We start from the raw sequence: 21,864 nt of genomic DNA on the forward strand, positions 1-21,864 counted from the left end.
CATCATCATCATGGCTTGGCTTCGCGAACGAAGATCTAGGAAGGACATCCACGTCTTCTGCAGGCACGCTGGTGGCTGACGAGGCCTATGCGGGACAAGCAGGTCCTGCCACAACAGCTGCAAGTATAGGTCTCATCTGGGATGGGTGCTGAGGGATCACGGTTCTTCCTCCTCCTTTTGTCCTCCATACGGGCCCTGCGGGTATCTTCGAAGAAGGAGGTGGCCTGGTGGACTGTGTGCCGCCAGGAGTTGCGATCAGCTGCTTGTGTTGCCCACTGACGGTGATACTCGCTTACCGACCAAAAAAATCACTGGGCCGACCGCTTTCGTGGAACCAATTTCGCCGTCGTCAAGAGGGCTTCTCGCGCGGCCTTCCCCGATGGGTAGCGCACTCCACCGCCGATCGGTCCGCTCGCCGCTGCACAATTGCCGGGGTTACCGGCTCTGCGCTCGCGCCAAAGGAGACGCGGGTACGTTCGTTGAACAAATAAAATAAATAAACAGGCGTGGTGGGGGAAAGGACGAAGACGACGACGAAGATGACAAAGACGCTTTTTTTTTTACGAATCGAAAAAAACAACAAAAACTGTTTTTTTTTATTTTAGTTCCACCACACTGGGGTGACACCTCCCCGACCAGGGGTGGGGTGGGGGGGGGAGAGTTTGCAGACAGAGACAGAGAGAGAGGCAGAGAGAGAGACAGAGAGACAGAGAGAGACAGAGGAGAGAGACAGAGAGAGGCAGAGATCCACGCTCATCGCGAGAAATGAAAAGGGTTGGAAGTTCGTGAAGCCCCCCCCCACCCGCTCCGCTTTGCCATGGCGCTGCGGGGTCTTCGCACTCAAGACAGCCGCCCACCTACCCACCCACCCCCCCACCTTCCACCTACCCAACTCCCCTTTGGAAGTTAGCCACATTTTACCCCACCACTACCATCACCACCACCATCACCGCCACCATCACCATCACGCCCGTGACCTGACGTTCGATTTAACCGTGTCGGACACGTTGCTTGCTGGAGGGTGGGGACAGGGGGGGGAGCTGGGGGAGTGAGGGGGGGAAATGTTGTACATGGGGGGGGCAGGGAGTGAGGGAGGGGTGGATAGAGGGGGCGGGAGGGGGGATGGAAGGGGAGGGAGGGGGGATGGAAGGGGAGGGAGGGGGTGGAGGGGGAGCGAGCGGGGAGGTAGGGAGGGAGGGAGGTAGGGAGGGAGGGAGGTAGGGGGGGGATATTTTCTTAACAAATCTTGCCCTGCGGTTGTGTCCGCTTTTTGCACCGCAGCCAATTTACACAAAAATAAGACTCTGTACAATATAAAAAAAGTCAGCCCATGGGATCAACATCATTATCGTGACGGCGGCGGTGCTCACAGCGGTGGTGGTAGTGCTGGTGGTGTTCGTGGTGACGATGGTGACGCTGGCCGTGGTGGCGATGGCGGTGCTGGCCGTGGCGATGGTGGCGGCGGTGGTGGTGGCGATGGGCTGATCAGGGACCACGGAGATGCAACGCTGTGGACAGCCATGACGATGGCGGTGACGGTGACGACGATTGTGTTGAGTGAAGCCAAGCGGAGCGGTGGGGGAGACAAGGAGACAGGGTGTAGTGTGTACGTGAGCGCGTGTGTGTGTACGTGCGCGTGTGTACGTGAGCGTGTGTGTGTGTGTGCGCGCGTGTACTCCTCGCGCATACTCACGCCCCGAGTACCACGAGAAACCTGGGGTGGGAGGTTTTCATTTTAACGGTGTTTGTTTTTTGTTTGTTTATATAAAAATAGCGTGAACCAGGGCCTGCGATGTACGGGGTTCAACATCGGGAGCTGGCTTTTATAATCCTTGGCGGGGGGCGTGGGGGGTCCGAGATGAGATGCTCACGCGGTTACCGTTCATGACAGGGTGGGTGACTGTCAACACTGGCGCGGGTGTGTGGGTGTGCGCGTGTGTGCGTGTGTGCGCATGTGTGTGCGCGTGTGTGTGTGCGTGTGTGTGTCTGCGTGTGTGTGTGTGCGTGCGTGTGTGCGTGTGCGTATGCGTATGCGTGGGTGTGTGCGCATGTGTGTGCGCGCGTGGGTGTTTGTGGGTGTGTGCGTGGGGGCGTGTGTGTGCATGCGTGGGTGCGTGGGTGTGTGCGTGTGTGCGCATGTGGGTGTGTTAAGGCACGTTAAGGGCTTAACGTGCACATAGCCTGGCACAAGCGTCGTGGTGACGTCAACGCCACTTAGAGGGGAATGGCTGTTGTTGTTGTGTGCGTGTGTGTGAGTGTGTTCGGGCGTGTGCCGTGCCGGCCTTCATAGGTGCTACGCGCTAATAGCACTTGCCCCAACAGCCTGAGTGTGTAGGTGAGTACGTGGTGTGTGAGTGAGTGTGTGAGTGAGTGTGTGAGTATGAGTTGAGTACGTGGTGAGCGAGTGTGTTAGTCTGTGTGTGAGTGGTGAGTGAGTGCGTGTGTGATAGTGAGTACGTGGTGAGCGTGTGAGTATGCGGTGAGCGAGTGCGTGTGTGAGTGTGTTAGTGAGTACGTGGTGAGTGTGTTAGTGAGTACGTGGTGAGCATGTGAGTATGCGGTGAGCGAGTGTGTGTGTTAGTGAGTACATGGTGAGCGAGCGTGTTAGTGTGTGCGTGTGAGTGGTGAGTGAGCGAGTGTGTGAGTATGTGGTGAGCAATCGTGTTAGTGCGTGTGTGAGTGGTGAGTGAGCGAGTGTGTGAGTGTGCTAGTGAGTACGTGGTGAGCGAGCGTGTTAGTGTGTGTGTGAGTGAGCGAGTGAGCGAGTGTGTTAGTGAGTACGTGGTGAGTACGTGGTGAGCGAGCGTGTTAGTGCTTGCTCTTTTTCGACTTCTTGTGCGAGCGAGGTGGTGAGCGCGCCGCTGGTGAGCGACGAGACTTCCTCCCCGATGACGTCGGAGACCGAGAGCGTGAACGCGACCTGGCGACACGCAAACACGACACGTTAACATAACACACACGACATGCTAACATAACACACGCGACACGCACACACGGTGAGCGAGTGGGTGTTTGAGTGGGTGTTTGAGTGGGTGGGTGAGTGGGCGGGTGGGTGAGTGGGTGGGTGAGTGAGTGGGTAGGCGGGTGAGTGGGTGGGTGGGTGAGTGGGTGGGCGAGTGGGTGGGTGGCCGGGGGAATAGGTGGCCGGGCAGAGGAGTGGGTGGGTCGGCTGATGAGTGGGTGGGCAGGCGAGCGAGTGGGCGGGCGAGCGGGCGAGCGGGTGGGTGGTCGGGCGAGTAGGTCGGTGGGTGTACGGGCGTGTCTCTGTGTCTCTGCGCGTGTCTCTGTGTGTGTGTCTCTGTGTGTGTGTGTCTGTGTGTGTGTGTCTGTGTGTGTGTCTCTGCGTGTGTCTCTATGTGTGTGTCTCTGTGTGTGTCGCTCTGTGTGTGTGTGTCTGTGTGTGTGTCTCTGCGTGTGTGTCTGTGTGTGTGTCTCTCTGTGTGTCTGTGTGTGTGTCTCTGTGTGTGTGTCTCTCTGTGTGTCTGTGTGTGTGTCTCTGTGTGTGTGTGTCTGTGTGTGTGTTTCTGTGTGTGTGTCTCTGCGTGTGTCTCTATGTGTGTGTCTCTGTGTGTGTCGCTCTGTGAGTGTGTGTGTCTGTGTGTGTGTCTCTGTGTGCGTGTTTCTGTGTGTGTGTCTCTGCGTGTGTCTGTGTGTGTGTCTCTGTGTGTGTGTGTCTCTGTGTGTGTGTGTCACTGTGTGTCTCTGTGTCTCTGTTCTCACCGCTTGGACCGCTTGACGCTGGGCGAGTCTCTCCGCGTGGGTGAGCGAGTGCGCTCAGACTTGTCTGTGTGTGTCTCTGTGTGTGTGTCTCTGTGTGTGTGTCTCTGTGTGTGTGTCTGTGTGTCTCTGTGTGTGTGTCTCTGTGTGTGTGTGTCACTGTGTGTCTCTGTTCTCACCGCTTGGACCGCTTGACGCTGGGCGAGTCTCTCCGCGTGGGTGAGCGAGTGCGCTCAGACTTGTCTGTGTGTGTCTCTGTGTGTGTCTCTGTGCGTGTGTCTCTGCGTGTGTCTCTATGTGTGTCTCAGTGTGTGTCTCTGTTCTCACCGCTTGGACCGCTTGACGCTGGGGGAGTCTCTCCGCGTGGGTGAGCGAGTGCGCTCAGACTTGTCTGTGTGTGTCTCTGTGTGTGTGTCTCTGTGTGTGTGTCTCTGTGTGTGTGTCTGTGTGTGTGTCTCTGTGCGTGTGTCTCTGTGTGTGTCTCTGTGTGTCTCTGTTCTCACCGCTTGGACCGCTTGACGCTGGGCGAATCTCTCCGCGTGGGTGAGCGAGTGCGCTCAGACTTGTCGGACCGGTGGGAGCGCTCTGAGCGTGGGGACGGGGACCTGGTGGGGGGGGGGGAGAGGGGGGGGGAGAGGGGGGGGCAGTGGCCACGTTAGTGTCTCAGCAGGAAGTCATAACCCACCTTTGCTCCTCTACCACTACCACTACCTCATACCACTACCCCCTACCACTACCCCCCACCACTACCTCCATCACCACCACCGCAACCACTACCCTATCACCAGCATCACCACTACCCCTATCGCCACCCCTATCGCTCACCACCACTAAATCCCGACCAATCCCCGCTGAGTGACGGTTGACGTCACCACTGAGCCTGTGCCAGGCCAGGTGCACTTTGAGGCTATCACGTGAAGTGTCGAAGGCTCACTGACAGGAGGTCTTGGGACAGACCCAGCAGGTGCCATGGGGTGACTGCCTCCAACTGCCCAGGAGCAGCGTCCTTCACGAGCCTCCTCCATATCACTACCCCTACCACTACCCCTATCAGCACTACCACCCCTACCCCCATCATTACCACCACTACCCCTATCCCTACCACCACTACCCCTATCACTACCACCACCACTATACTACCCCTATCACCACCACCACTATCCCCCCCATCACCACTACCCACATGACCACTATCTCACCACCACCATCACTACCCGCCATCACCACCACTACCCCCATGACCACCATCACCACTACCCCCATCACCACCTGGTACCACAACCCCTATCACCACCACCACTATCACTACCACCACCACTACACTACCCCTACCACCACCCCCATGACCACTACCCCCATGACCACTTTCACCACCACCACCATCACTACCCCATCACCACCACTACCCCAATGACCCCAATCACCCCCCCATCACCACCTCCACTACCTCCGCCACCACCACCATAACCACAACCACCACCACATCCACCACCACCACCCCCAACACCATCACCACCTCCACCACCTCCACCACCACCCCCAACACCTCCACCACCTCCACGAACTCCGCCACCACCACCCCCAACACCTCCACCACCTCCGCCACCACCACCCCCACCACCATCACCACAACCACCACCACCTCCACCACCACCACCCCCAACACCATCACCACCTCCACCACCTCCACCACCACCCCCAACACCTCCACCACCTCCACGAACTCCGCCACCACCACCCCCAACACCTCCACCACCTCCGCCACCACCACCCCCACCACCATCACCACAACCACCACCACCTCCACCACCACCACCCCCAACACCATCACCACCATCACCACCTCCACCACCACCCCCAACACCTCCACCACCTCCACGAACTCCGCCACCACCACCCCCAACACCTCCACCACCTCCGCCACCACCATCCCCACCACCATCACCACAACCACCACCACCTCCACCACCTCCACCACCACCACCATCATCACCTCCACGACCCCCTACCACTAACCCCCACAATGCACCGCTCACCTGCGCGTGGTCTTCTTGCGCGACGACGACGATGACGACGACACGCCGGCGGCGTCCCGAACCGACGACGACGACGAGGCGGCGGCGGCGGCGGTGGGTGGGGAGCGGGACAACGAGGCGGGGGCGGCGGTGTCATCGTCGCCGCGTCGCGAACGCTGCGAGCGTGCCGGGGACGAGCGGTGCCTCGACGACGACGACGCCGCCGCGGACGACGACGAGGTGGCGGCGGCGGTGGACGGAGCGGGAGGGGGGTGAGGAGGTGAGGTGGTGGAGGAGGAGGGGGGGGAGTCGCGCTGCGGTCGCTGCTGGCGCCGCTGCTGCTGCTGCTGGCGCGAGGAGCAGGGGCTGGGGTAGCGCTCCTCCGAGCCAGAGCGGCTGCTGCTGCTGCGCTTCCTGTGGCGTGCGGGGGGTGGGGGGGGGTGAAATGGTGAGTGAGTGGGTGGGTGAGTTGGGGGTGAGTGAGTGGGTGGGTGAGTTGGTGGGTGAGGGAGTGAGTGGGTGGGTGAGTTGGTGGGTGAGTGAGTGAGTGGGTGAGTGGGTGAATTGGTGGGTGAGTGGATGGGTGAGTGGATGGGTGAGTGGATGGGTGAGTGGGTGAGTGAATTGGCGGGTGAGTGGGTGGGTGGGTGAATAGTGGGTGGGTGAGTGGATGGTTGAATGGGTGGGTGAGTGAGTGGGATGGGTGCGTGAGTGAGTGGTTGAGTGGGTGAATGGGTGGGTGAGTGGGTGGCTGAGTGGGTAGGTGAGTGGATGGGTGGGGTGGGTGAGTGAGTGGGTGAGTGAGCGTAGGGAGGTTGGTGCGTGTGGGTGTGGTGATGTGTGATGTAGGTGGGTGGTTGGCTGGTGAGTGAGTAGTGTGGTGAGTGGCTGTGTGGTGTGAGTGGTGTGACTGGTGAGTGGTGTGGTGAGTGGCTGTGTGGTGTGAGTGGTGTGACTGGTGAGTGGTGTGGTGAGTGGCTGTGTGGTGTGGTGAGTGGTGTAGCGAGTGGTGTAGCAAGTGGTTTAGTGAGTGAGTGGTGTGGCGAGTGGTGTGGTGAGTGGTGTAGCGAGTGGTGTAGCGAGTGGTGAGTGAGTGGTGAGTGAGTGGTGTGGCGAGTGGTATAGTGTGGTGAGTGGTAATTGGTGTAGTGAGTGGTGTAGTGTGGTGAGTGGTAATTGGTGTGGCGAGTGGTGTAGTGAGTGGTGAGTGAGTGTTGCAGCGAGTGGTGTAGCGAGTGGTGCAGCGAGTGGTGCAGCGAGTGTTGTAGCGAGTGGCTTGGGCCACTGCGAGCCAGCGCCGTGGCCCAAGCCCTCCGGCCTCACCGCTCGCGACGTGACGACGATGACGACGGCACAGACGGCGTTGCCGGCGCTGCCGTCTGCTGCTGCTGCGGCGCCGGCTGCTGCTGCTGCTGCTGCTGCGGCGTGGGGGACGAGGAGCTGCGGCCGCCCTCCCTGCGCCCCTTCCGCTTCTCCTCCTTGTCGCGATCCTTCTTGTCGCGCTCCTTCTTCTCCTTCTCCCTCTCCTGGGGGGGGTGAGGGGGGTGAGGGTGGTGAGGGGGGTGAGGGGGGTGAGAGGGGGTGAGGGGGGTGAGGGGGGCGCTCGCAGTTGGTACGTTGGGAGCGCCAGTGACGGCGTTCGCGTGAACAGCTCCTGGCTGCCACAAACGCTACCGCCGCCACCCCTCCCTATCGCTGTCGCTACTCCTACCACTACCCCTACCACTACCCCTACCACTACCCCTACCACTACCCCTACCACTACCCCTACCACTACCCCTACCACTACCACTACCCCTACCACTACCCATATCACCACCCCTATCTCCACACATACCCCTGCTACTACCACAACCCCTACCACTACCCCTACCACTACCCCTACCACTACCCATATCACCACCCCTATCTCCACACAATACCCCTGCTACTACCACAACCCCTACCACTACCCCTACCACTACCGCCATCTCTACCACTACCGCCACCCAAATACCACTACCACCACTGCTACCCCGACCACTATTGCTACCCATAAACCGCTACCCCTACCACTACCCCTATCTCCACCCCTAACACTACCCCTATATCTCCACCCCTACCACTACCCCTATCTCCACACCTACCCCTACCACTACCGCTACCACTACCCCTATCTCCACCCCTACCCCTACCACTACCCCTATCTCCACCCCTACCCCTACCACTACCCCTATCTCCACACCTACCCCCCCAACCGCTACCGCCATCTCTACCCCGACCACTATCGCTACCCTTACCACTATCTCTACCCATAAACCGCTACCACTACCACCACCGCTACCCCGACCCCTACCCCTAGCACTATCCCTACCCATATACCCCTACCACGACCCCTACCCCTACCACTATCCCTACCCATATACCCCTACCACGACCCCTACCCCTACCACTATCCCTACCCATATACCCCTAACACGACCCCTACCACTATCCCTACCCATATACCCCTACCATGACCCCTACCCCTACCACTATCCCTACCCATATACCCCTAACACGACCCCTACCCCTACCACTATCCCTACCCATATACCCCTAACACGACCCCTACCACTATCGCTTCCCCTAGCACATATCTCTACACCTACCAAAACAAGTTCAACACAAACACACACACAGCACGGTTGGCTACGCACGGGGCGAAATAAGTCTAACACACACACACACATAGCATGGTTGGCTACGCACGGGGCGAAAGAAGTCTAACACACACACACATAGCATGGTTAGCTACACACAGCATGAATGGCTACGTACGATAAATAGGTAGATGGATAAGTGAGTGGGTACGTGAGTTGGTAGATGGATAGGTGAGCGGGTAGATAGATGGATTGGTGAGTTGGTAGGTAGATAGGTGAGTTGGTAGGTTGATAGGTGAGTGGGTAGGTAGGTGGATTGGTGAGTGGGTTGGTAGCTAGATAGGTGAATCAGTAGGTGAGTGGTTAGGTAGCTGGATAGGTGAGTCGGTAGGTGAGTGGTTAGGTAGCTGGATAGGTGAGTCGGTAGGTGAGTGGTTCGGTAGCTGGATAGGTGAGTCGGTAGGTGAGTGGTTCGGTAGCTGGATAGGTGAGTCGGTAGGTGAGTGGTTCGGTAGCTGGATAGGTGAGTCGGTAGGTGAGTGGTTCGGTAGCTGGATAGGTGATTCGGTAGTTGAGTGGTTCGGTAGCTGGATAGGTGAGTCGGTAGGTGAGTGGTTCGGTAGCTGGTTAGGTGAGTCGGTAGTTGAGTGGTTCGGTAGCTGGATAGGTGAGTCGGTAGGTGAGTGGTTAGGTAGCTGGATAGGTGAGTCGGTAGGTGAGTGGTTCGGTAGCTGGTTAGGTGAGTCGGTAGTTGAGTGGTTCGGTAGCTGGATAGGTGAGTCGGTAGGTGAGTGGTTCGGTAGCTGGATAGGTGAGTCGGTAGTTGAGTGGTTCGGTAGCTGGATAGGTGAGTCGGTAGGTGAGTGGTTCGGTAGCTGGATAGGTGAGTCGGTAGGTGAGTGGTTCGGTAGCTGGATAGGTGATTCGGTAGGTAAGTGGTTAGGTAGTTGGTTAGGTGAGTCGGTAGTTGAGTGGGTAGCTACCCCTACCACTATCGCTTCCCTAGCACTTATCTCTACCCTCACCAAAACAGGTTCAACACAAACACACACACAGCACGGTTGGCGACGCACGGTGCGAAACAAGTTCAACACGTGACACCATCCCGTGGGCCGTACCCTTGCGAGCAGCTTGCTCCGATAGTGCTCCACCTGCTCCCGGATGCTCTGGCCGGCCTTTTTGTGGCGCTTGCCGCACTCCAGCTCATCCTGAAACTTCATCACCTTCAGCTGCGCACGCACACACACACACAAAGATCCATTCATTCTAGATCAGTGGTTCTTAACCTGGGTTCGATCGAACCCCAGGGGTTCGGTTAGTCAGTCTCAGGGGTTCGGCGGAGGTTAAGACACACACCCGACTCATATGATTGTGCACCAGTAAAACATATACCTATGTTTTGAATTTGATAAAAATCATATTTTATATTTCCAATTATGAAGGGTTCGGTGAATGCGCATATGAAACTGGTGGGGTTCAATTTCGATTTAAAGCTTTCGTGACTGCAGGGATTCATCTTCTTGGTTCTTTCGGTAAAGTCACGTAGAAGGGAAGTAATAAAATAATAAATATGCTAAATTCCTCTTGATATGCAGATTCTTTTGTCAAGGCGCTCTTCCCCCCTCCAACCCAGCAGCTTAAATAGACGCTCCAAGCGTGGTGGTGTTTCATTTAGACGCTGTCGTCTCGACAGACCTGGTCTTCACCTGAGGACGGCTGCTTGTGTTGTGGCCGAAACGTCGTGAGAATTATTTTATTATGTTTAATTTTTATTATTTTATTACTTCCCTATTACGTGACTATACTGGTGGGGTTCAGTACCTCCAAAAAGGTTAAGAATCACTGTTCTAGATGGAATAAAAAACTTACAAATATATTCATAGATAAGTGGTGACTCACAGCGCACAATCACTCGATCGGCTTGAAGTATAATGGCGATCATCATGCCCCTCGCATCGACAGCAGACTCAATGCACAGGCACGGACAGCTGCTACTGGGGGTGCCCATAGGTTAGACCCACACAACAGCAGCAGCAATCATCGCTACTTCTAGATTTGAAGCTTTCGTGACTGCAAAGATTCATACTCTTAGGCTTTTCGGTAAAGTCACGTAGGTGAAAAATTACAATTAATAAAAGTAAAATAAAATAATAATAAAAATCACGACGTCTCGGAGGCAACACAAGTCTCCGTCATCAGGTGGGACCGTCACAGCCAGATTTGCTGTGGAATCCCTGCCTCACTTGATGCAGCAAATCTGGCTGTGACGGTCCCGCTGATGACGGAGACTTGTGTTGCCTCCGAAACGTCGTGATTTGTATTATTGTTTTATTTTTTATTAATAAAATTTTTTCACTTACGTGACTTTACCGAAATAACCTAAGAATAAAGATAAAGATCCCTCCCCGTGTAGCCTCAACAGACTGTTGGGGGGGCAAGTGGCAAGTGCTGTTAGCGAACGCCTATGAAGGCCGGTACGGTGCACGGGGGGGGGGGGGGTGGGTGGCCAGCACCACCCAGCAAACTCAACAACCCAGCAACTCAACAACAACATATTCTTAGGTTTTTTTCGGTAAAGTCACGTAGATAAAAAAAAATTAATCACTTGATACAGCTATCGTGCTGTGACTGTTCCACCTGAAGACGGAAGCTTGTGTTGCCGCCGAAACGTCGTGATTTTTATTTTATTTTTATTTTACTTTTATTAATTTTAATTTTTTTTACCTACGTGACTTTACCAAAAAAACCTAAGAATATGAATCCTTGCAGTCACGAAAGCTTCAAATCTAGAATTAATAGACTACATACCTATACTCTTTGGTTCTTTCGGTAAAGTTCACGTAGGGTAGAAAAAATAATAGAGACAATCACAGCAGGGAAACTGCTGAAGCCAGCAAACTGATGACGATTGAATTTCGATTTAAAGCTTCTTTCGTGACTGCAGGGATTCATCTTCTTGGTTCTTTCGGTAAAGTCACGTAGAAGGGAAGTAATAAAATAATAAAAATAAAACATAATAAAATAATTATCACGACGTTTCGGCCACAACGCAAGCAGCCGTCCTCAGGTGAAGAACAGGTCTGTCGGAAAGACAGCGTCTTAATGAACACCACCAAGCTTGGCAGCGTATATTTAATGTATTCTGGCTCAGTAATCATTGGAAGGAAGAAATAATATTTCGATTTAAAGCTTTCGTGACTGCAGGGATTCATCTTCTTGGTTCTTTCGGTAAAGTCACGTAGAAGGGAAGTAATAAAATAATAAAAATAAAACATAATAAAATAATTCTCACGACGTTTCGGCCACAACGCAAGCAGCCGTCCTCAGGCCAGACCAGGTCTGTCGGGGGGAGACAGCGTCTGAATGACACACCCCAGGCTTGGAGCGTCTATTTAAAGCTGGGTTGGAGGGGGGGAGAGCACCTTGACAAGATAATTTACATATCAAGAGGAATTAGCATATTTATGGGAAATGCAGATATGAGATTTCACAAGTAGTACTAATCGCATATCTGCATTTGTCAACATTCCTCTTGATATGCAAATTATTTTGTCAAGGCGCTCTTCCTCCACCCTCCCAGCTTAAATAGACGCTCCAAGCCTGGGGTGTGTCATTCAGACGCTGTCTTCTCGACAGACCTGTTCTTCACCTGAGGACGGCTGCTTGCGTTGTGGCCGAAACGTCGTGAGAATTATCTTATTATGTTTTATTTTTATTATTTTATTATTTCCATTCTACGTGACTTTACCGAAAGAACCAAGAAGAAGATGATGACGGTTGCTTGCGTTGCGATCGAAACGTCGTGATCGATAATTTCATCGACCTACGTGACTTTACCGAAAAAACCCAAGAATATGAATCCTTGCAGCAGTCACGAAAGCTTCAAATCTACAACAACAACAACCACCACCACCACCCACCACCGGCGAGCTTCAACACACCTCAATCTCCCTCAGCTTGGCTCTCTTCTCCTCCGACACCTCCAGGGACTTGAGCAGCGACTTCTGTGCGGCCTCATCGTTGACCGACGAACCGGAACCAACGGCGCCACCCTGACCCGGCTTGCCCTGGTCGCCGACGCCGCCGCCGCCAGCGCCCCCAGCGGAGCCGACGGGACCTCCGCTGGGACTGCCGGCGGAGGAGGAGGAAGAGGCGGCGGCCGTGGTGGCAAAACCCGGCGGCAACTTGCCGCCCGCGGCGGCAACATTGCCGCCGCTGGCATCGTCCGAGTCGTCGTCCCTCTTGCTGCCCGACGGAGCGGGGGAGCGGCCTGGGGGGGGGCGGGGGAGCGGTTAGCGCCGTGCTGTGCTACCAAACCGGTGGTGGTGGAGGTGATGATGGTGGACGTGGTGGTGGTGGACGTGGTGGTGGTGCACGTGGTGGTGGTGGTGGACGTGGTGGTGATGGACGTGGTGGTGGTGGTGGACGTGGTGGTGGTGGTGGTGGACGTGGTGGTGGTGGACGTGGTGGTGGATGGACGTGGTGGTGGTGGACGTGGTGGTGGTGGTGGTGGACGTGGTGGTGGTGGACGTGGTGGTGGTGGTGGACGTGGTGGTGGACGTGGTGGTGGACGTGGTGGTGGTGGACGTGGTGGTGCTAGGACGTGGTGGTGGTGGTGGTGGTGGACGTGGTGGTGGACGTGATGGTGGACGTGTTGGTGGACGTGGCGGTGGACGTGGCGGTGGACGTGGTGGTGGTGGACGTGGTGGTGGTGGACGTGGTGGTGGTGGACGTGGTGGTGGTGACTAGGGTGGTGGACGTGGTGGTGCTAGGACGTGGTGGACGTGGTGGTGGACGTGGTGGTGGACGTGGTGGACGTGGTGGTCATGCTGGTGGACGTGGTGGTGGTGGTGGTGGACGTGGTGGTGGTGGACGTGGTGGTGGACGTGATGGTGGACGTGGTGGTGGACGTGTGGTGGACGTGGTGGTGGACGTGGTGGTGCTAGGACGTGGTGGTGGTGGTGGTGGTGGACGTGGTGGTGGACGTGGTGGTGGACGTGGTGGTGGACGTGGAGGTGGACGTGGCGGTGGACGTGGTGGTGGTGGACGTGGTGGTGGTGGACGTGGTGGTGGTGGACGTGGTGGTGGTGGACGTGGTGGTGGTGGACGTGGTGGTGCTAGGACGTGGTGGACGTGGTGGTGGACGTGGTGGTGGACGTGGACGTGGTGGTGGACGTGGTGGTGGTGGACGTGGTGGTGGTGGTGGTGGACGTGGTGGTGGTGGTGGTGGTGGACGTGGTGGTGGTGGTGGACGTGGTGGTGGTGGTGGACGTGGTGGTGGACGTGGTGGTGGACGTGGTGGTCGTGGACGTGGTGGTGGTGGACGTGGTGGTGGTGGACGTGGTGGTGCTAGGACGTGGTGGACGTGGTGGTGGACGTGGTGGTGGTGGATGTGGTGGTGGTGGACGTGGTGGACATGGTGGACGTGGTGGTGGTGGTGGTGGACGTGGAGGATCTTACGGGTGGTGTCCGTGTCCAGGTCGTCCACGCGCTCCCACTTGGACGACGCGATGGGCAGAACGGGCTTCTTGGGGAGAGCATCGTCCACTACAGCAACGACAACAATAACGACAACAACAATAAAGACAACAACAACAACAACAATCTTCTTGGTTCTTTCGGTAAAGTCACGTAGAAGGGAAATAATAAATAATAAATAAAACATTATAAAATACAATTCACACGACGTTTCGGCCACAACGCAAGCAGCCGTCCTCAGGTGAAGAACAGGTCTGTCGGAAAGACAGCGTCTGGTGTTCATTCAGACGCTGTCTTTCCTAAAGACCTGTTCTTCCCTGATGACGGCTGCTTGCGTTGTGGCCGAAACGTCGTGTGAATTGTATTTTATTATGTTTTATTTTATTATTTATTATTTGCCTTCTACGTGACTTTACCTGAAAGAACCAAGAAGATGAATTCCTGCAGTCACGAAAGCTTTAAATCGAAACAACAATAACCACGACAACAACAGCAATCAGCAGCAGCGCTCACCCGGTGAGCGGAGGGTGAGCGAGTGGGCGAGTGAGCGAGTGGGTGCGTTAGCGTGTGGGCGAGTGAGCGGGTGCGTGAGTGGGCGAGCGAGCGAGTGCGTAAATGTGTGGATGGGTGAGTGGGTGTGTGAGTGCGCGAGTGAGTGTGTGGGTGAGTGAGTGGGTGCGTTAATGAGTGTGTGGGTGAGTGTGTGGGTGAGTGTGTGGGTGAGTGAGTGGGTGCGTTAATGAGTGTGTGGGTGTGTGGGTGGGTGAGCGTATGGGTGAGTGTGTGGGTGGGCGAGTGGGTGGGTGAGCGTGTGGGTGAGTGTTGTTGTCGTGATGTCATAGTGAGTGTAGTAGTGAGTGTAGTAGTGAGTGTAGGAATGTAGGAGTGTAGTAGTGAGTGTAGTAGTGAGTGTAGGAGTGTAGTAGTGAGTGTAGTAGTGAGTGTACTAGTGAGTGTAGGAGTGTAGTAGTGAGTGGAGTAGTGAGTGTAGTAGTGAGTGTAGGAATGTAGGAGTGTAGTAGTGAGTGTAGTAGTGAGTGTAGTAGTGAGTGTAGTAGTGAGTGTGGCAGTGAGTGTAGTAGTGAACTAGTGAGTGTAGTGGTGAGCTAGTGAGTGGAGTAGTGAGTGTAGGAGTGTAGTAGTGAGTGTAGTAGTGAGTGTAGTAGTAGTGAGTGTAGTAGTGAGTGTAGTAGTGAGTGTAGGAGTGAGTGTAGTAGTGAGTGTGCTAGTGAGTGTGCTAGCTAGTGTAGTAGTGAGTGTGGTAGAGAAGTAGTTAGTGTGCTAGTTAGTGTGGTAGTGAGTGAGCTAGTTAGTGTGGTAGTGAGTGTAGAAGTGTGCTAGCTAGTGTGCTAGTTAGTGTGGTAGCTAGTGTGGTAGCGAGTGTGGTAGTTAGTGTGATAGCTAGTGTGGTAGCTAGTGTGCTAGTTAGTGTGATAGCTAGTGTGGTAGTGAGTGTAGTAGTGAGTGTAGTAGTGAGTGTAGGAGTGTAGTAGCGAGTGTGCTAGCTAGTGTGGTAGTTAGTGTGGTAGTGAACTAGTTAGTGTGCTAGCTAGTGTGCTAGTTAGTGTGCTAGTTAGTGTGCTAGCTAGTGTAGTAGCGAGTGTGCTAGCTAGTGTGGTAGTGAGTGTGATAGTGAACTAGTTAGTGTGCTAGCTAGTGTGCTAGCTAGTGTGGTAGTGAACTAGTTAGTGTGCTAGCTAGTGTGCTAGTTAGTGTGCTAGTTAGTGTGCTAGCTAGTGTAGTAGCGAGCGAGTGAGCGAGCGCCGTACGGGGCAGCCCGTCGATATCGTCCCCGGCCTGCATGGGCAGCCCGTCGAGATCGTCCAGAGGGGCCCCGTCCAGCGGCCCGGCGCCCCCCGCCCGGGACGGCCCCTCCCCTCCACCCCCCTCCTCCTCCTCCTCCAGGGGCGCCCCGTCCACGTCGTCGTCGTCAAGGGGGGCCCCGTCCACCTCCTCCGCCCCCGCCGCCGCCGCCATCGTCGTCATCGTTACCCCCAGGCTCATCAGCAGCGAGGCGGCCACGGTGGCGGCGGCGGCGCTACCACCGCCGCCGCCGGCGCCGCTCAGTAGGGGCAACGCGCCCAGGGGGATGGCACCGGCGGCGGGGGGCGGGTCTCCATCGTCCTCCATGGCCTGGGGGGGGGGGGGGGGGGCAGGGGGAGAGGGGGAAGAGAGGAGTGGGGGGGGAGGTGGGGAAGGGGGAGTGGGGTGAGGGGATGGGGAGGAGAGAGTGGGGAGGGGGGTGGAGAGGGGGTAGGGGGGGGGGAGTGGGGAGGGGGGATGGGAGAGTGGGGGGGGGGAGGTGGAGAGGGGGGAGTGGGGAGAGGGGGAGGGGGTGGGGGGGGAGAGGAGTGGGGGGGGGGAGGTGGAGAGGGGGGGGCGGTGAGGGGATGGGGGGGGGAGAGGAGGGGGGGGGCGGTGAGGGGATGGGGGGGGAGAGGAGTGGGGGGTGGAGAGGGGGGGGGCGGTGAGGGGATGGGGGGGGAGGAGTGGGGGGGGAGGTGGAGGGGGGGGGGAGGTGGAGAGGGGGGAGTGGGGAGGGGGTGAGGGGATTGGGGGGTGAGGGGATGGGGGGGAAAGCAAAGGGGAGGGAGAGGAGTGGGGGGGAGGTGGGGAGGAGGAGTGGGGAGGGGGGGATGGGAAGGGGGGAGTGAGGAGGGGGAGTGGGAAAGGGTTGAGGAGGGGGAGGAGTGGGGAGGGGAGAAGAGGGGGGGGTCTGTGAGTCTGCACGGCTCAATAAGAGCTTTGTGTCCCACCCCACTACGACTTATTTTGGTCATGAATGAATGAATGCAGGAACTAATTGACGAACGAACGACTGAACTAATCAAGGTGCAATGCCCGTGTGTGCGCGTGTGCGTGCGTCTGTGTGTGCGCGTGGAACGTGCGTGTGTGCAATGTGTGCGTGCGTGCGTGTGTGCAATGTGCGCGCCTGTGTGCGTGCGTGTGTGCGTCTGTGCGTGCGTGTGTGTGAGCGTGCGTACCTGTGTGCGTGCGTGCGTCTGTGTGCGTGCAATGTGTGCGTCTGTGTGCGTGCGTCTGTGTGCGTGCGTCTGTGTGTGTGCGTGCGTGTGTGTCTGTGTGCGTGCGTGTGTGCGTCTGTGTGCGTGTGCGTCTGTGTGCGTGTGCGTCTGTGTGCGTGTGCGTCTGTGTGCGTGCGTGTGTGCGTGCATCTGTGTGCGTGTGCGCCTGTGTGCGTGTGCTTCTGTGTGCGTGTGCGCCTGTGTGTGTCTGTGTGCGTCTGTGTGTGTCTGTGTGTGCGTCTGTGTGTGTGTGTCTATGTGCGTCTGTGTGTGTGCGTGTGTGTGTGTGCGTGTGTGCGGGCGCGGTACCACGGAGACTTCCTTGCCGTCGTCGTTGATGCGCACCAGTCCCAGGAAGACGTTCTGCAGCTTGATGAGGAACGAGTCTGGGTACACGGCCCAGTCCTCCCACGCGCGGAAACACGACATCACCTTTTGCTGCACGCACGGCACGCACGCAAACACACCACGACATGCATGCACGCAAACACACCATGACATGCACGCACGCAAACACACCATGACATGCACGCACGCAAACACACCATGACATGCACGCACGCAAACACACCACACACGAAGCGGCAGCAGCAGGAGCAGCAGTAGTAGCGCAGTAACAGTAGCAGCAGCAGTAGTAGCAGAAGTAGCAGCAGTAGTAGCAGCAGAAGTAGCAGCAGTAGTAGCAGAAGTAGCAGTAGTAGTAGCAGCAGAAGTAGCAGCAGTAGTAGCAGCAGAAGTAGTAGCAGCAGCAGTAGTAGTAGCAGCAGTAGTAGCAGCAGCAGTAGTAGCAGCAGCAGCAGTAGTATCAGCAGCAGTAGTAGTAGCAGCAGTAGCAGTAGAAGTAGCAGTAGTAGTATCAGCAGTAGTAGTATCAGCAGTAGTAGTATCAGCAGTAGTAGTAGTATCAGCAGTAGTAGTATCAGCAGTAGTAGTATCAGCAGTAGTAGCAGCAGTAGTAGTATCAGCAGTAGTAGTATCAGCAGTAGTAGCATCAGCAGTATCAGCAGTAGTAGCAGCAGTAGTAATAGCGACAGTAGTAGCAGCAGCAGTAGCAGCAGCAGCAGTAGTAGTAGTATCAGCAATAGTAGTATCAGCAGTATCAGCAGTAGCAGCAGTAGTATCAGCAGCAGTAGTCGTAGTATCAGCAGCAGTAGTAGTATCAGCAGTAGTAGTATCAGCAGTAGTAATAGCAGCAGCAGTAGTAGCAGCAGTAGCAGTAGCAGCACAGTGCACGTGAGAAGCGTTGAGGGCGGCAGGCACAGTAGGGGGGAGGGAGAGAGATGTCGTGAGCTTTCGTTTTCCCCTCGTTCCGTGTTCATCGCCACTGGGGGAGACAAAGGCGGCCGGGCACGGCGCTGGCCACCCACAACCCACCCCCTCCACGTGTGCCACTGTGCCGGCTCTGTGACTCGCTAACAGCCTCACAGCACAGTCTGTTGAGGCTACGTAGCCAACCGTGTTGTATGTGTTTGTTGAACTTATTTCGTACCGTACGTAGCCAACCGTGGCTATGTACAGGTGGTTCACAGCACATCCCCTGAACCTCTGAAACCAAAGATAAAGATCCCCCCGTATAGCCTGAACAGACTGTAGGGGCAAGTGCTGTTAGCGAGCACCTATGAAAGCCGGCACGGCACACGGGGGGGTGGGTGGACAACACCACACCCGGCCGCCTTTGTCTCCCCAGTGACGATGTTTACACACCGCACCAGGCACTCATTTGAGGCTGAGTCGACATAGGGGAGGCCCAGGACCGGTTCAGATAATCGTCACTTGTGTTTGCTGTGAGCGGGAATCGAACCCGGGTCGCCGGGTTCGTAGCGCTAGCGCAGCGCTAACCGCTACACCACCGCTCCCCACATACACGCACACACAGACACACACATACACACACAGACACACACACACGCACACAGACACACACACGCACACAGACACACACGTACACAGACACACACACTCAAACACACAGACAGACACACACGCGCACACACAGACACACTCACGCCCACACACAAGACGCGCACACGCGCGCACACACATGCACGCGCACACACGCACACAGACAAACACACGCACATACACGCGCACACACACACACCCCCCCACACCCCAGGCTGCACGACAGGTCAGCGAGAGACTCCGCACCTTGAACTGCTCGGCCTGCAGGCGCCCTTGGATGGACTTGTAGACCTCGTGGATGTCGGCGAAGATCTGCGGCAGCTTGGCCTCGAAGCTGGCAGAGGGGACATCGAGATGGAGGAGTGCCGAGAGCGTGCAATGGTGAACGGCGGTGGCGATGGTGGTGGTGTGACGGTGATGGTTGTGGTGGTGGCGGCGGCGGTGGTGATGGTGGCGGCGGTGGCATTGACGGTGGTGGTAGCGGTGATGGTTGTGGTGGTGGCGGTGATGGTGATGGCGGTGATGGTGGTCATGGTCATAGCGGTGGTGACAGTGGTGGTAGCGGTGGTGGCAGTGGCGATGGTGCCAGTGGTGGCGGTAGTGGTGGTGGCTTTGCGAGCTCAGCTGACATACGCAACGACCAGTACGTATATACGTACGTGAACTTAACCTAATTTTTATTTTAGCAGGTAAGGCCTCCACTGAGCTACAGACCCACAGAGACCCATATGCAAAGAGACCCACAGACCCGGAAACTCGCATACAACCAGTGACCCACAAGGTCCCAACAAACTTAATGGTTTCGACTTTACCAGGTAAGGCCCCAACCGAAGCGAATCTGGCTGTCACAAATGACAGCTGTTGTACGCCTTTTGGCGTCATCTGGTCCAACACCAATGGAGACTAGGCTCTAAGAAAAGCTGTCTCGGGTGTGGACCAATCAACGTCAAGGACAGTGCATATCATTATCATCATCATCAGAGTTGTTTCTTTTTGTTTGCATTTTGACTGCTTGTGTTGTGGTTATTGCAAACATGATGCCTTGTATAAAGGTGTCAGTTTTTGTACCAGTTGAAAGGGTAAAAACCTATCACTACTGGTCATTAACATCTCCTAGCCACCGTATGTGTTGAAATCCTTTCGTACCGTACGTAGCCAACCGTGCTGCGTGTACACTATGGGAACCTCATTTGCCAGTAAAAATATGATAATTGTTTTTTACCCTTCTATCTGGCAACAAAACTGACACCTTTTCACAAGGAGTCATGTTTGCATAACCGTAATACCTTCAGTCATAATACAAACAAAAGACATAACTCTGATAATGTGCACTGTCCAACCCATGTGAGACTAGGCTCTAAGGAAAGCTGTCTCTGGTGTGGACCAATCAACTTCAAGGACAGTGCACATTATCAGAGTTATGTCTTTTGTTTGCATTATGACTGCAGGTATTGCGGTCTATGCAAACATGACTCCTTGTAAAAAGGTGTCAGTTTTGTTGCCAGATAGAAGGGTAAACAACCAATTATCGTGCTGCGTGTACTCACTATTTCCTGTAGTAGGAGGCGTTGGCGACCTTCGCGCACGAGTTGTGCAGGATGTCCGACACAACGTAGAGACGGGCGATCTGGGGAAGACAGATTGCCAGTCTTGTGTTCATAACAGCAGCAGGAAGGAGGAGAAATCCGATGAGCCGTGAAGCTCTTTCGTTACAAATATCCAGTCGAGGGGCACGGGGTAAGAACGTCACAACGGCAAAAAAAAAAGATAAAGATCCCCCGTGTAGCCTTAACAGACTGTGGGGGCAAGTGCTGTTAAGCGAGCACCTATGGGACACGACGGAGTGGGTGGCCAGCACCACGCCCGACCGCCTTTGTCTCCCCAGTGGCGATGTCGACCTAGGGGAGGCCCGATAATCGTCGTGGCCGTGAGCGGGAATCGAACCCGGGTCGCTGGGTACATAGCGCAGCGTAGCGCTAACCGCTGCCCCACCGCTCACAACAGCGAACACAGTTGCACAAGCACATGATAGGCGTGCCAAGTACAATAAAGGTAAACACTCTTTGGTCCTTTCGGTAAAGTCAGGTAAAAAGAAAATAAATAGAGTACGACGTTTCGATTGCAACACAAGGCGACCGTCATCAGGTAGAACTAAGTTCGAGAGAGAGATAAAACACAGACACGGAGACACACAGACAGACACACAAGCAGAGGGAGGGAGGGAGGGAGGCAGGAGGGAGAGGTGGGAGGTAGGGAGGCAGTGAGGCAGGGAGGGGTGGGAGGGGTGGGCAGGAGGGAGGGGTGGGAGGGAGGGGTGGGTGGGTGGGAGGGAGGCAGGGAGGGGTGGGAGGGTGGGGTGGGTGGGTGGGAGGGAGGGGTGGGAGGGAGGGGTGGGTGGGTGGGAGGGATGGAGGCAGGGAGGGAGTGGGCAGGAGGGAGGGGTGGGAGGGAGGGGTGGGTGGAAGGGGTGGGTGGGAGGGTGGGAGGGAGGGTGGGAGGTAGGGGTGGGTGGGTGGGAGGGAGGGGTGGGAGGGAGGGGTGGGAGGTAGGGAGGGGTGGGTGGGAGGGAGGGGTGGGTGGGTGGGAGGGAGGGGTGGGAGGGAGGGGTGGGAGGTAGGGAGGGGTGGGTGGGAGGGAGGGGTGGGAGGCAGGGAGTGGGCAGCAGGGAGGCAGGGAGTGGAGGCAGGAGGGAGTGGTGGGCAGGAGGCAGGGAGGGGGTGGGCAGGAGGGGGTGGGCAGGAGGGAGTGGAGGCAGGGAGGGAGGGGAGGTAGGTAGGTAGGGGTGGCCAGGAGGGAGGGGTGGGCAGGAGGGGTGGGCAGGAGGCAGGAGGGAGTGGGCAGGAGGGAGTGGAGGCAGGGAGGGGAGTGGAGGCAGGGAGGGAGGGAGGTAGGTAGGGGTGGCCAGGAGGGAGGGGGGTGGGCGGTTTTGCCGGCACCTTCTTGGGCAGCGGTGTCTGCAGGATGGACAGAGACTCGGCGATGCACTCCACCACTTCCTCGGCCGCCTCGGCGTGCTGCAGGCAGAAGGCCATCGCGTCGCCGATCTCCGACTTGCGCGGCGTCAGCCCCCGCAGCACGTTCTCCAGCTTGTCCCGCTCGCTGCGCGGG

At 56.5% G+C, this 21,864-nt stretch overlaps 1 protein-coding gene across 1 annotated transcript; it reads right to left on the reverse strand.

Moving 5' to 3' along the window:
• Nucleotides 1-579: 579 nt before the first annotated feature.
• Nucleotides 580-21,858, reverse strand: U2SURP (U2 snRNP associated SURP domain containing). The gene is made up of 12 exons (XM_061579774.1): nucleotides 21,693-21,858; nucleotides 20,304-20,383; nucleotides 19,003-19,090; nucleotides 17,164-17,292; nucleotides 15,601-15,964; nucleotides 13,814-13,900; nucleotides 12,295-12,623; nucleotides 9,472-9,582; nucleotides 7,056-7,258; nucleotides 5,754-6,146; nucleotides 4,221-4,322; nucleotides 580-2,920 (listed from the first exon to the last, which is right to left on the reverse strand). The coding sequence occupies exons 1-12, from the start codon at nucleotides 21,786-21,788 to the stop codon at nucleotides 2,809-2,811; spliced, it is 2,094 nt and encodes a 697-aa protein (XP_061435758.1). The 5' UTR covers nucleotides 21,789-21,858; the 3' UTR covers nucleotides 580-2,808.
• Between the last annotated feature and the right edge of the window lie 6 nt (nucleotides 21,859-21,864).

The sequence above is a fragment of the Lethenteron reissneri genome, chromosome 70 (assembly GCF_015708825.2).
Source record: "Lethenteron reissneri isolate LAM-NWPU_2019-01 chromosome 70, ASM1570882v1, whole genome shotgun sequence".
NCBI lineage: Eukaryota > Metazoa > Chordata > Hyperoartia > Petromyzontiformes > Petromyzontidae > Lethenteron > Lethenteron reissneri.